Source organism: Oreochromis aureus, linkage group 17 (genome assembly GCF_013358895.1).
Source record: "Oreochromis aureus strain Israel breed Guangdong linkage group 17, ZZ_aureus, whole genome shotgun sequence".
Taxonomy (NCBI): domain Eukaryota; kingdom Metazoa; phylum Chordata; class Actinopteri; order Cichliformes; family Cichlidae; genus Oreochromis; species Oreochromis aureus.
In genome coordinates, this window is record NC_052958.1 from 4,626,018 (window position 1) to 4,640,747 (window position 14,730).

General features: G+C 39.7%; 1 protein-coding gene across 2 annotated transcripts; it reads right to left on the reverse strand.

The window, feature by feature from the left end:
* Window positions 1-4,500: 4,500 nt before the first annotated feature.
* Window positions 4,501-14,327, reverse strand: pyroxd1 (pyridine nucleotide-disulphide oxidoreductase domain 1). 2 transcript variants are annotated; one of them, XM_031758517.2, is made up of 13 exons: window positions 14,015-14,327; window positions 13,843-13,923; window positions 13,347-13,466; window positions 12,149-12,277; window positions 11,611-11,684; window positions 11,331-11,527; window positions 11,142-11,239; window positions 9,255-9,357; window positions 9,041-9,153; window positions 8,322-8,444; window positions 6,545-6,682; window positions 6,268-6,357; window positions 4,501-4,774 (listed from the first exon to the last, which is right to left on the reverse strand). In XM_031758517.2, the coding sequence occupies exons 1-13, from the start codon at window positions 14,090-14,092 to the stop codon at window positions 4,616-4,618; spliced, it is 1,503 nt and encodes a 500-aa protein (XP_031614377.1). In that variant the 5' UTR covers window positions 14,093-14,327; the 3' UTR covers window positions 4,501-4,615. The 2 variants fall into 2 exon arrangements, with proteins under 2 accessions (XP_031614377.1, XP_031614376.1); XM_031758516.2 differs by having other exon boundaries at window positions 9,041-9,156.
* Window positions 14,328-14,730: the final 403 nt, after the last annotated feature.

The following is a 14,730-nucleotide window of genomic DNA, read 5'->3' on the forward strand; positions in this document are numbered from 1 at the left end:
AAGCGTACACTTTTGCATGCACAAACCGCTATGCTACTGCCGTCACATCCGCAATCTACTTGAATGAAATCCGCTGCGTGACACGTCTGGCACGTCTGAGCTTGTTAAACGTTAAAGCTAAACGTGAGATGACTAAGTTAGGCCGACAACAAGAGGGTACATCTGCTTAAATATCTGTTCTGTATTAACGAAGCCACTCAACCAGTACTGAGGTTATAATTTTCAATAAAAACAAAAATGTATCCGTCACTAAGATAGTGTCTTATTTGTAGCATGATGGATACGCCTTGCCTTTTACGGTCTGATCTTTATCTAAGTCACAGCTAAAGACATTGCACACACATCAATTGTACTCTTCCAGTATTTACTGGAATGCCGAATATTGATTTACAACCACTACTAGGAATTGAGTATTCTAATAAAACAGATGAGATTATGTTTATAGATAGCCCGGGCGTTCACCAGTTTACATAAAAAAGCCTTTAAGTGGGGGGGAAAGTCACATTATAAGGACAGCATGAATACTCTTCTCAAGTCATTTCATTTTGAATGATGAAATCTTCAAAAAGTGAAAGAGATAACTTTAATAATCTACTTTGAGCAAGGAGTTGGCAGTAGTAAGAAGAACGCCCTTTAACAGGAAGAGCTCTTTTGCAGAACCAGGCTCAGGGAGGCGAACATAACTGGACTTCATGAGGTTTTTGCAGATATTTTGGTTCTTTAGTTCTACAACAACACCTAGTGGGGTCAGTTGCTTTGGAGTTGTTACTGAGGGTCATTAACCCACTATTTATCACTATTTATTTATTTATCATGTGGTTACATGAGCTGAGGTGTGATAACAGGCATAGGACATGCCAGTTGACAGGTGAAACCTCTGTGAGACATTGCCCAATCTCACATTAAATGAGTTATTGACGTCACCTGAGGTAAGGTAAGAATGGGTATTGAAACGCCTAGGGAAAGGATCAGTCATTGTAAGTGGCTGATACCTGGTTTTCTAAGCCGCCACCTCATTTCGAGAATATTAATTCACAGAAACTATATTTGTTCATAGAAACTGGGTGATAACTGGTTTCATAATCCACTACTTCACTTCAACAATATTTGTTCGCAGAAACCATCCTGTCTTCCTGGTCGAAAATGTGAACACTGGCGTCCACAAAAGAACGCCCTTTGTCCTTAAGGCACAGATGTACACCCGAGTCTTGTCGTGTTGAGGTGGCTCTCCTATGTTATGCCATGCTTTTGTGGAGTGGCTGAAGTAGCGGTCGAAGCACTCCTCACTGCACTGCATCGCATGGACTATGGTGTTTGTCTTGTGTTTGTCTGTTTGGGCTTAGGGATGAACCAGTTTCTATGTTGCAAGAGCTGCATGCTTGAATAAAAAAAAAAGTTCTCTGACAAACCTGTTACATAAGGAAATGCAATGTAGCTTCAACTGTCGTTCTCTTCCTCCTTGGTTGGTGTCTGAAATTCTTTCCTGTACATCTGTTGATATAATAAAGGCCCACTTAAGGTTAACTGCATGTTTTAGATGCTTTCTTTGCATTTATGTGCTTTTCTTTCCGTTCTTCTTTAGAGGAATCATTTTCTTGCCAGTGGTGTAGGGTCCTCAACACCACAAGGTCCCACCACCCACTGGAGCACCAGTGGGTGGGGGAGTCAAAGAATAGGTACTTTGTGTGTGTGTTTGTGGTTTTCTGATGAACATCAACATGGAGATTTCCATCCTCCTCAATGCACCTGCGACCTATTCCCATCCCTGGGGTGTTTAAACCCCAAATCACACCCTGCCTCAGGTGACGTCAATAGCAAATATATAATGGGGAGGTTGAGCAATGTCTTACAACGGTTTCAACTGTCCTCCCGGTGATGGGTGCGACCGAGCAGCAGGGGTGCCTCCAGAATTTTTTCATAGGGGTGGCCATATGAAAAAAATATAAATGTGCCAAAAACATAATTTTCACTTTTATATTATGCTGTTGTCAAATATAGGTTACTTGGAAAAGAACACATATATTCAATTACCTTTTCTAAATGCTAAGATGAAAACAGAGCATTTGTAATGTCCTTAATCTGTATGAGGTTTAAATATTTTAAAGCTTCAAGACTCAGCCACTGGCTATGCCATGTTTTTAATGGAAGGAACCAAAATCCATGTTTATGAATTTGTTATAATCACCCATGCCAGTGGGCGGGGGACTGGCCACCCCCTCAAAATTTGGGTGTAGTTGGGACTTCCAGTTAATGAATCAATCAGTCAGTTAAAACAGATTATTACAGATTTCAAAATCTTATTTGGTTTTCATATGTGCCTATTTTCAGTGATATCAATTTTGATAGCAGGAAATTGACTAGGCATTTAATTCTTTTCTCTCTTTTATGCCATACTAATATTTATGCCTGATCTCAGTTGCTTAGTAACACACAATCTGTCTACAGTGGCACCTGGCATCTCAGCCCTGCCTTCCACTGCAGCAGTTTGCATATAAACAAGGACTTGAATTTTATCTTGATTCATTTGGCCACCTAAGCAGTGACTCACCCTGTAAACAATTCCCCATTTTCCACCTGTGCAGGTACACCAGGGAAAACCACTCAGTATAATCAATCAATTGCTGCTGATCGCTGGGCAACTCAAACTGACCAAAACTGGAAAATGTCATCTAGCCCAGAGAAACTTTAGCAGCAGCAGCAGCAGAGGAGTTTGTTGTTCATATTTCTTTACTAAAAAGACAAGGATATCATTCTGTGTTGCACAGTTGTTGTTGCTCATTTACATCCCTATTTTTAGTCACTTTTCAAATCCAGTGAGTCAGCTCAACCTTGGGTGCTCACTCAACCAATCAGTCAATAGATATGCCTAAATAAAACCACTGGCCTACAAACACAAGCCTACAGGTAAACATACAAGAGAAGTGGGTGGGTGGGCATTCTGGTCATCATTAAATCAATAAACTACCTTTAATGTTTCTTGTCCTTTGTCATTTGGTGGGTTTTCAAATAGTAATACCACAAAAGCAACGTCTCACAGTAACAATGGGCAGCACAATCTAGATTGTTGCTGAGGCCTGGGAGGAGCTCTAGTTACTCTTCAGGCTGAAATCTGATCAGGAGTTACTAGGACAGCATAGAAACAAAGAGATTTTCCTTTTCGCTCTCACGAAGAACACGTTTGCCTATTAAAATCAATGGGCCAAGTGAGTGTTAGTGCATGCCATTTTCATACCACCCTGTGTATCTTATACCTCAGTATATATCTGATTTAAATCAACATGATGAGTTTAAACCATGACAATAAAGTGATGGATTTACAGTGCTGTGGAAAATCTCCAGCCACACCCATTTCCATTTATTTGAATCCAAGCAGCTGACTTTCTTGGAATTTTAAAAAGTGCTATTGAGCAATAGCTTCCAATACTTTCTGGTTTTTCAACATTTTCCTTTGGAAACTGACACTAATTTTCAGATATTTTTTTTAAAGATTGTTAAGCCAGTACACACTGATCTATAAATAATTTAAGCATAGAAAAGGCACAACCTAACTCAAGGGATTAACCAGCACAGGGATTAGTCAGCATATCTAAACATAACTTGGCAAAGAACCAAAAAATTCTATCTTCAGGCACTTTGTTGCTAACAGCCTGTTACACAACACTCCTTCCTGCTTCTTTAATCAATGGAAGATAATGTTGTTTCACAGGTAGAAAATAGTATTTTGGCATCAACAAAAATATTTCCAGAGAGCTATTGGTAATTAAAAAAAACTTTGTGTATGTCAACTTGGTCTGCAGGGTTTCCTGAGAAAACTGTCAGAAAAACTGTCAGGCCTAAAACCTATAGCAGATGAACAGTATTTATCTTTAAGCATATGAAAAAATCCAGCGATGAGAGATGTGTCTCGCCCTCCAGTTGATCTACTGTTCACTGAAGCCTCATCAGAAATCTTGGTTTTGAATCACCATACATACCATCTGGAAATATTTGAAATGGCAATGGCTTCAATTTCAATATGACAATGATCCCAAAAACAGATAACACAGTAAAAGCATACCTGGATAGAAAAATGCACAATGGAACACTATCAGTCATGGACTGGCCTCCCGAAAGCCTGGGCTTCAATATTAATGAGTGTGTGGGTTCATCTTAACAGAGAACAGAACAAGAGACAGCCAATATCCAAAGAAGAGCTTTGAATATCTTTCAAGAAGCGTAGAGAACTATTCCTGAAGACTGCTTAAAGAAATGACAAGAAATGTTGCCTAAGAGAGTTCAGGCTGTGTTGAAGAGTAAAGGTGGTCATACCAAATATTGACTTTCAAGCTTGTACAAATGTCAATGTCTGTTTGCACTTTTCAATAAATTGTTGCAACCATTTCCCCTTTCCAAGGAACCTCCGAAGAAATTGGGGATGGCTCAAGACTTTTGCAAGGTATTGTATATACTGCTACAAAAATACTTTTTCCTAATACATATTTCAACCAACAATTTAGTGCATGTGGTTTAGAAATTTGTTTTATTTAAAGCAAAAATAAATAATTTCATTTACTATTGCAAACATAATCTTTCTTTCACACAGCTAATTGCTATTGTTCAAACTCTCCAGCAGAGCTCAGTCGAAGTAGTCTTCTATGTCAATGTCAGGGTTAAGCAATTCTTCTCCGTATGGCGTCAGATCCATCTGGTTGAGTATCAGGTTTTCAAATGTCTCTTCCAGGTCTGTTTCTCCAATAAGCACTGCTCCCACCATCCTCCCTCCACTGAGAACCACCTGGAACAAACATTTAATTGGCATGAGATGGACAAAATATTAATAGTGGCCAGAGACTGTATACAAAAGACAAAGACACCCTGACAGCTCCAATTGGTTTCTGGGTTCCAGATTAGCCTTTGGTGATTTTAATTTTGGAGACTGAAGAAGTTACACTGCTGTGAAAAAGTATTTCTGCGTGTGCATGCACACTTCAGTACAGACAACTTTAAAGCCCTCCCGTCAGCACTGTGCTAAGGTCGTCAGTCTGATACAAGACTGGATTTTAACAAGGCCACTCAAAAACCTCTATTTTGTTTTTCTCTCTAAGCCTGGGGTGTCCAAATTCAGGCCTCAAGGGCCAGTGTTCTGCAGGTTTTAGATCTCACCCTGTGTCAACACACCTGAATCAAATGATGAGTTCATTACCAGGCCTCTGGAACACTTCAACACATGTTGAGGAGGTAATTTAGCCATTTAATTCAGCTGTGTTGGATCAAGGACACATCTAAAACCTGCAGGACACCGGCCCTCGAGGCCTGGAATTGGACACCCCTGCTCTAAGCTATTCAGAGGTGGACATGCTGGTGTTTTGGATAATTGATCTGCTGCGTAACCAAAGCGTGCTTGAGCTTCAGGCAATTGTGTTAGAATTCACGTTTCCGTCAATTACAGCAAGTTGTCCTAAAGCAGCAAAGCAGTCCCCAGCCATCACACTACCACCACCATGTTTGACTGCAGGTATGATTGTCTCTTTATCAAATGTTGTATTAGTTGTATGCCAGACGGAATGGGACTCAAGCCTTCCAAAAACTTACATTTTTGTCTCACCATTCCACAGAATATTTTCCCAAAAGTCTTGGGGATCATCAAGATGTTTTTTTTGGAAAATGTGAGACAAGTCTTTTTCGTCAGCAGTTGTTCTTGCCTTGAAACTCCATTTGTAGATAGTGTATTAATGGCTATCCCTGCCATTATCTCACTGGAGTTCTAAAACCTTAGAAAATAAAAGCTTGCATTATAGCCCTTCCCAAACTGACAGATGTCAATGACTTTCTCTCATCTGTTCTTAAGTTTCTTTAGATTGTGACATGATGTGCTGTTTTTGAGAACTTCAGCCTACATCACTATTGCAAACAACGTCTTGTTTCAACAGGTCTGGCAGTAAACAAACCTGGGTGTAGCTTGTGAAAGTTAACTCAGCTTTTGAAAACTGCTTAGTCATGGTTTAACAAGGGTGGGACAGATGCTTGTTCACACAATGCCAGGTGGTTTTGGATAGCTTTTTCCATTTAATGAATAAAGTCATGATTTAAAAACTGCATTTGTATTTATGCTCAGGTTATCTTTGTCTGATATAATTTGTGTGATGATCTGAAACATCTAAGTTTGATAAATATGTCAAAATAAATAAGTAAAAGTTCAGAAAGGGGGCAAACACATTTTCACAGCACTGTAAGTACCCGTCCTTTTACCATTTACTGTCATCACATTGTTTATCCCTGCAGTTTCACCTTGACATACTCCTGGCCTTTAGTGCAGCGTACCAGCAGCTCATGGTCTGGCCCAAGCCCTTGACCATTAAACTTTCCCAGTAGGACCACCTGTGGAATAATCAGAAGGAGACATGTTTTTTAAAAAGCACCGTGAATCAACCTTGAGGCTAAAACCATGCGGCCCTGCGAAATCACCTTGAAAAGAATGAAAACCTTTCCACTTCGCATAGTTGATGTTTAACCGATTAGTTATCATTTAAATAACTTTGCTGCACTTTAGTAAAACATCTCTTACCTTGTAGTTGAAGAATTTAGTAATATGTGAGAAGAGTTCAAAGCAGAAGTCCAGCTCCACTGGTTCTGACAGGCTGTGTGCTGCCATGCAACGGCCTGCATACCAACCCATCTGACGAGCTTGCGTCCATAAACGCATCTGTACACAACACACATACACAGCGTTACATTCAAATATGCATTAGAGTGCAAATATAACAGCTGCTCTCCACACTTTTCTAACACTGCACGAAGTGTCAATGTCTTTACGTAACATTGTGTATGAAACGTTACGGCCTACTTTTCTTTTTAGCAAAAAATCTTTATGTGTATGTATGCGATCATGTTTTAGAGGATGACTACAGCAACAAAAAAAGCAGAATTAAACATTTTATAAGATTAAACTAACAAAATAAAATACACCGTGAGGGGAAAAAATTTTTCAAAGTAAAGAAGACTCAAGGAGTTTATTATCATTTCGTATGGTGTTACCCAGCCTGAAACGAAATACTGTTTCTCACCAGCCTCTACAGTGCAATAAGCAACACAGTTTAAAAAGAATAAATACAGTTTAAAAGAATGAGTTTTAAAAAAAGAGCAGCAAAAAAGGCATAAATAGCATAAAACCTAAGTTCTAAAACAAACTCCAGTCACTCATAAAGTAATGAGTTTAAAAATATTGACAAATGCTTCTTAATTTAAAAAATAAAATCCAGATATAATTATTTCCTTAAATAATCTCTCTTAATCTCATTTGTTTAAAGTTTGAAACACCTTCACCATGCAGTGCAGTTAGCTTTGTAAGCCTGTTCAAGTGCTGGCTTTCTCAAACCATTAGTTGTTAAACTTGTCGTTAAGTCAGCGAACTGAATTACTGCTGGCACGCTGGGTCTAAACTGACACCTTTCAGTGTCGATTTCAACCCACATCTATCACAGTTTCACAGCTTGTTTCACAGAAAGAAATGGAAAAGTTTTGTTGTATTGTACAAACTACTGAGAATTCAAATGCACAGGGATATAACGAAGCCTTGCAAACAGTCATATCTGGGACAAATGAATCTTGTTTCACTAAAATCTGTCCAATGCTCTAGGAGTAGTGAGTGTTGTGAAAACTGTGCCTGTAAAATGACCCATAAGATCTCAATCTTGACCTTGAGCACAATTAAGATGATTAGCTGCTCATTGTGTCCAGAAGTAGCAATTCCTATGAACTGCAGATGGACAGATGGATGCTTTGCCATGACATAAGCTAATACATCTAATTATCTAACTTTTAATTGTTTTCCACATATAGAAGCCGCTTAAAACAGAAACAGTTGCTTGGCATTATAATTTTGTTTTAAGTCAAAAATCAGGGAGCACATGGTACACTATTGTGGCTCAAGAGTTGGGAGTTCGCCCTGTAATCGGAAGGTTGCCAGTTTGAGCCCCGGCTTGGACAGCCTCGGTCGTTGTGTCCTTGGGCAAGACACTTCACCTGTTGCCTACTGGTGGTGGTCAGAGGGCCCGGTGGCGCCAGTGTCCGGCAGCCTCGCCTCTGTCAGTGCGCCCCAGGGCAGCTGTGGCTACAATGTAGCTTGCCATCACCAGTGTGTGAATGTGTGTGTGAACGGGTGGATGACTGGATGTGTAAAGCGCTTTGGGGTCCTTAGGGACTAGAAAGCACTATATAAATACAGGCCATTTACCATTTACTTTTTCTAATTTTTACACTGGATTACTTAATTCACATGAGCAGTACGTAATGTTTAAAGGACAAAAATGCTGCACTGTAGATTAACTGAATGTTTTTTTTACCTGCTGCCACAGAGGGCTCTGCTCCCAGCACGCAGTGCACACGTCACCTGCAGCGTACACATCTGGCTCGGATGTCATCATGTGATCATCTACTTGTAGGCCGCCATCGTCTGCAACCACAAACTTTCACACAAAGAAGTGATCAGCACCAGTAATAAAAAACAAACAAAACAAGGAAAGATGGAGTACATATAAGTAAATCAGAGTGGTTGCTGTAGACTTTACACTGACTTTGATGCAGTGTCGCTTTACACAGCCTGAAAAACCAGAGTATGAAAAAGCTCACCTGTCCTTTACTGACATCTAGAGGCATTAAAACCACATTTTCAATTACAAAAACAGATAAGCTGTACAAGTAGGTCTCATGCAATTTGCCTTGCAAAACACTGTACATTACATCGATGTGAGCAGACACGAGAAGAGGTAGACTGTGTACTATTAGTGAGGTTGAAACACTTGGGAATCAAGAGGGAAAAGGCACTTTATGTGGGAACAGGAGTATTTAATGTAGCGTAGCAGATACAGTCATGAAACTGTGTTCCGCTCAACAACTTTTGGTAAAATCTAACACAGTACTGGCCAGAAACATGACTGTATGATGAATGACAAATGGCACGAACGCATTTAATAATAATGCAAAACAACAACGTTCCCAAAGCCTGAAAGCTCTGGCAGAGTCACTAGGAATTTCCACTTTGCATATGGATGAGTTTTCTTACCGTGTTGCCTTGGAGAAAGGGCTCAGTGTTTGGAACGACACCTGTGGCGCTGACAACAAAATCGCAGCCAAATGTCTTAGCATTAGTCAGCCGGACGTAAACTGGCCAGTCTCCTACTGAGACAAAGTGCAGAGTGTAAAAAAACAAACAAAAAAAGTGAGCAAGGAAGGAGGAGGGTTAGAGAAAAACACAGAGCAGTAAATTTAATCCTCACCACACTCGGTTCTTAGTGTTTGCTGTGGGGATTTATGAAGCACCTCAGAGGTGAAGATCTTTTCCACCTCACACTGGTACTCCACTGAAACTCTGCGGGACACCTGAGCACATGCCAGCAGTGTGAGGGGACTCGTCAGAACAGGAGGACAGTATGACAGGATAAATGATGTGCTACACTCAGGCTTTTATAAACTAAACGTGTCTCCTACCATTAAACAGTGCAACACATTATTTGATATTTAATTCCTGCAAATACAGTAAGTGTGGATTTTTGACTGTTGGTCAGACAAATCGTGGTTGTGTTGCTAACCAGGGACTCACTGAGCCTAGTAATCCAAAAAGTCTGTATTTCTCAGACTTTTTTTTAAAACTTTTTACATAAGCTACAACCATTAATTTAGATCTTATTAGGCTAGTGTTATTGCAACCAGGTTGAAATGGTTAGTAAAACAATGTTAAAAAGAAGCAAAAAGAAATTTTGGAACCTAATACTGTTAAACCTTTAGATTGTCTGCTATCTGTCCTGTGTGTCCACTACGGCATGCTTCAGCATTTCGTGTAGTTGTGAACAAGGTTAGCAGTAATTCTGTGCTGTCTCACCACTACAGCCTACGCTATTATTGCATGCTGAAGTGGAAATAACCACTTCCCCATTTCTCTCACTGCATTTTTGCATTTTTGCCATGTCTGAACCTTGACAAAAACAACCTTTCGATCATCTGTTAGAGACATTGTACAGTCACAGTAAAAAGAAGCCCTCTTTCAGGTCTAAAGTTATACATATCAAGACAGATTAAAAATCATCTGAGCAGATCTTAGAATTAGTTAAATACGCGATCAGATGAAACACAAAACTAGTGTGTGGAACACCACTGCTTACTGCTTCCGTATGACTTAAGTGGGTAAGCAGCAGTCAGGTGCTGCTGATCAAATGCAGATGATTAACTCATCATCAGCAAGTGTGAGCACCTTTCTAAAAGCAGAGGTTTTGGCAGTTTGTAGGTCTGGAGCTTTCAGATCTGTATTTATGCAATTTTGTGCCCTGATATGTAAAATCCTAGAACTGACAGATGGTGTACTTTCTTTTGACTGTGACTGTATAATGAGGAGACATGGGACTGAAACAAACTTGAATAGAAATCTATGGGAAGAGTTCTGTAACATCTCATAGGTTAACAGCTGAACTAGGCAACGCATAAGTCAACCACATAAAGGTTGTGGTTGTTTGCATTGGGTCTGCGTGTGTGTAGAATTTTCATGTTGTCTATGTGCCTTCGACTGATCCTCCAACAGTCAAAAGATTTACATGATTGGTTAACTGATGATTTTAAACAGGCCAGGAAAGCTTTTAGAATAAAGCACTTTATGAATGCACAGTTAAAACTGAGTGGTCAGTATGACTGAAAAAGAAGTACAACCTGGGTGAAAAAGCTTTTTAAACCTTATTTGCAATGTTAGCAAAATGTTTCAATCCTTGTTTAATCACATTTGACATTCTACACTTTCTAATATAGCTGTTGAGTAGCAAGATAAGGTTCAAGAGGGATTTTGATACTATGAATTTGATAATGAACCAACAGAAGGCACCCACAGCTATGCTATTAAGTTAATGGCCATTAGGGTGTGAACCCATTTAACTGCACTGTAAAATATAACAATAGGCATCTTAGAAAGGCGGAACAACACAGAGGAAGTGACATGCATTTGGATAAAGATCACAAAACTAATTTCCCAAATTAACTGTACTGTTTTATAGTTAAAAACACATTCTGAAAATTCAACTACCACAGAAACAGAACATGTAAGACATTTTAGGACCTTGTTCAAACAGAACATTAGCCTTTGTTACTCCCCACAGACTTCAAACACGCATACAGCATCTCACCTGCTCTGCTCCTCGAAGAGCTATTCCTTCATGCCAATCCGGACCCAGGGCACTTCCAGAATCCGTAGGACCATGACCGTACGCTTGGGAGCTTCTATCTGAGAGAAGACAAACATTTGCTTTCTATACTTTTTTCTGTATTAAAGGAGAGAACAGCAGAAGTGTAGAACAGGAAGGAAAAGACAGAACCTGCTGTGAAGGTGTGTGAGCCTCCGGGAGCTGCTTCCTCTGTAGTGTAGCGAGGCCTCTTACAGGGGGCAGCTGCCTGGGGTTTGTCGGCCTCGAGCGATGGGATGAGGAATTGTGCCGCTCCTGCGTCAAAGAAGGTGTTTCCTATGGCCTTGTCCTTTACCGCCCAGATCACCTCACAGCCTTCCACCTCATACCTAAAGATCACAAAGTTCACAAGTACTCAGTAAAGCATGAATAACTGTGGGCTCAAATGGCATTCTGGCTACAGCAGACTTACACTAATTCCAAAGCAATTCCTCCATTCCCAACAATAACAATCCTCTTAGCTTTGGATAACCGCTTCTGAAACTCCTTTAAAAGAACAAAGAGAACTATTGAATCATCTATGTTTAAAAGTTATTCATAAAACACAATCATTTACAGACACCCCTCATTTTATAAACACTTAATCACTATGTGTAATTAATGCAGATGTAGATAATACACAAACACCTAGTTTTTTGTTCAATGAAACCAATAAGATCTTACAGAAGCTGTAATAGCTGAAATTCAAACACTGTTTAGTTGTACAGAAGCTCAAAGGGTTAGTAGACTGGTAATTAGTGGATAATGCCACATCCAGTTAAGTAATATCACATTAATGGAGAGGAAATGACTAGAGAAGAGGGACTAAAATACAAGGACAAGCAGTCAAGCTGTTTTCTTTGGACAAACTGTTTGGTGTTACTATTAAAGTCTTATGAGCTTAGTTTCCTAAGGAATTTCAGACCCACATGCTACTAGCTACACAAACATTCAGAAGATTTGGCTTGTACCTGAGCACTATCTGTGTCCCGTATCCCCAGCACGTAAGGGTTGTCCTGGGTTAGCAGCTTGGGTCTGGCACCGCTGCAGATACACAGCTTCTTATAACCAAAAACTCGGCCATCTGCAGTTTCCACACACTGACGAAGAGGAGGAGGAGGATTAAAAGGGAAATGGCAGTCAATTTTGAGCTTTAACTCTTGTCTCTCACACCCTCAGTTTCTTGAAAAAAAGTTGTGATTTAAACATAAAAGTCGTCTTTTAATTCTCCTAAACTTGTAAGCATTTAACACATTTGCCTAACACACAAAAGATCCTAATTTAGGATCCAGGAGGAGACGCAAATCCCTGAGAAGGGGTTGCAATGTAAAAAAAAATTAAAAAAAATCTCACCAAACCAAATCTCATCCTTAATCCTTCACCCTATGTTCTTTTTTTGTCGTGTTATGCAGGCCATAACACAGTGGATCACTTCATAACCGACAAAAAAGAGCAACAGTGAAGAGTGCTGCCCACTCATATTTTCTTTTCCAGCTGAAGATCTGCTACACTCACCTTTATTAAAGCTCTCAGCACCTCTCAAGTCAAATTAATTATTGATAATCCTAAAAGCTGACATCTAAAATGAAGGCACAACCAGTACAGACTGACCTGCACGACAACCTTCACCTCACTTTGAGCTTTGATTTGGCTCATTACCTTTGATTACGAGACATGTCACTAAACTCGTAACAAAGTGCTTCAAAGAAAGCAGCAAATTTTCATATCAGGCAGAGTATAACAACATTGGGTAACATTTATATTTCAATTACCATATTTCAAAAATTGCTTGCATATTTGCAAGTTATGATATAAAATGCAGTCTCTTGACAGTTATGTTGATCGTTTATTTTCATGAGACAGAGGACGCACCATCTCCTCTGTTGTCCTGAAGAATGATGCAGCGTAATGGATAAGCTAAAGGAGGTACTGTTCAGTTCATTATTGTACTGCAACAATAATCTCATTCTTGTTCCACGGAACCTGCCCACCATATGTCCACAAGGTGGCAATAGTACACAGTTAACAGTAATTGAAAAGTGCTTGTTGCATCAAGATTTGTTGCATGAAATCACTGTTTGCACTCTGCTATAATTACAGTAAGTAAACAATATATGTGGCCTTTACTGTCACATACGCATCCTACATGCGGCCAAACAGTGACCTTACATGTGACTTTGTGTGGAGTGATTTGACAGCAGAATGGATGATAGTAAGGTTGGGGAATTTTTCTTCCAGAACACTAGATGGTTGCTCCTCCACGTCAAACTCTTCCAGTGTCCTGGACACCTTTGAAAGGAGGACAGTGGAAAATTACAGCATTAAAAGCCATTCAGAGAAGTGATAAGATAGCCTGTTGATTGTCAAACGGGAACAGTAAAATACAGTGTGTACACGATGATCATATTATGTTTTTAAAGGCAGCTTGTATGTGAATCATCAGAATCAGAATGACTTTATTTATCCCCAAGGGGCAATTAACAGTGAATAATGAATCATCATAATCAAATACTGATTATTTCTTTTTTTAGTACAGTTGATGACTTAAAATACACGAGCGCATGCATTTGTAACGTGGGAGTTTGTGAGAACAAATCCATAACTGTCAGAGATGAAGCTCCCACTGAGCTACCGCCACCATCATCGTCATCAATGTCCCTCTGACCTGCTTGTAGTTGGTCACTGCCTTGATGTGGGGACCTGCAGTTATCAGAGCCACGTCAGCGGACGGAATCTGGGACGACAGCTGTCAATGTAGATTAACATGTACGTTAAGTAGCTACATGGCACACGCATTGTACTAGCAAAGCTTTTACATGCCATTCATCTCATTTCACCTGCTCCACACATGTCACGCCAGCGATGCCACCCCCCACGACCACGAACTGAAACGTTTTCTCTTTGTTATTTTCCATTCTTCTGAAATGATCAGCTAACAGAACCTAGCTAAAACTTGACCCTTGGTATTTTCAAGACGCCTAAATGTGTTTTAACAGTCAAAAGATTTCTCGGACACTTTCCGCCATGACGAGGAGACGTCTGCACACATGAGAAACGTGGAAGCCCAACTGGCTGTCGGGCTGAAATATCAAAAATACTTTAAAGTTATTCTCGAGGCAGCTAGCTTGATTTAGCACACATGAGACTGGTGTTGCGTTTAAAGTGCCTCGGAAATGGAATATTTTAAACTTAAAAAGACATAATTTACGACCTCCGCACGCTTAACATTGTACAAATATGCAACTGAATCCACTTGGAGTTAAGTGAGCAACGGTCTTAAAAGCCATTAGTGAAAAAGTAAAGTGAAAGATTATGAAATGAATGAACTTTGATTAAAATTAACAGATTTAAAGGACTGTTAGACAGCTAACATCGATATAAATAGAGAAAGTATGGTTAATTTTTAGGGTGCTATTTTGTATGGATTTTACGTAAGGTGGAAGTCCCAGTTAAGTAATCTTACCATATTTTAGACATTTCTCCGGGTTTGAGAGGAGGAATTCCGATTTTTCGGTTGTTTACGAATGCAACACGGCCAAAGTATTGTAACTTC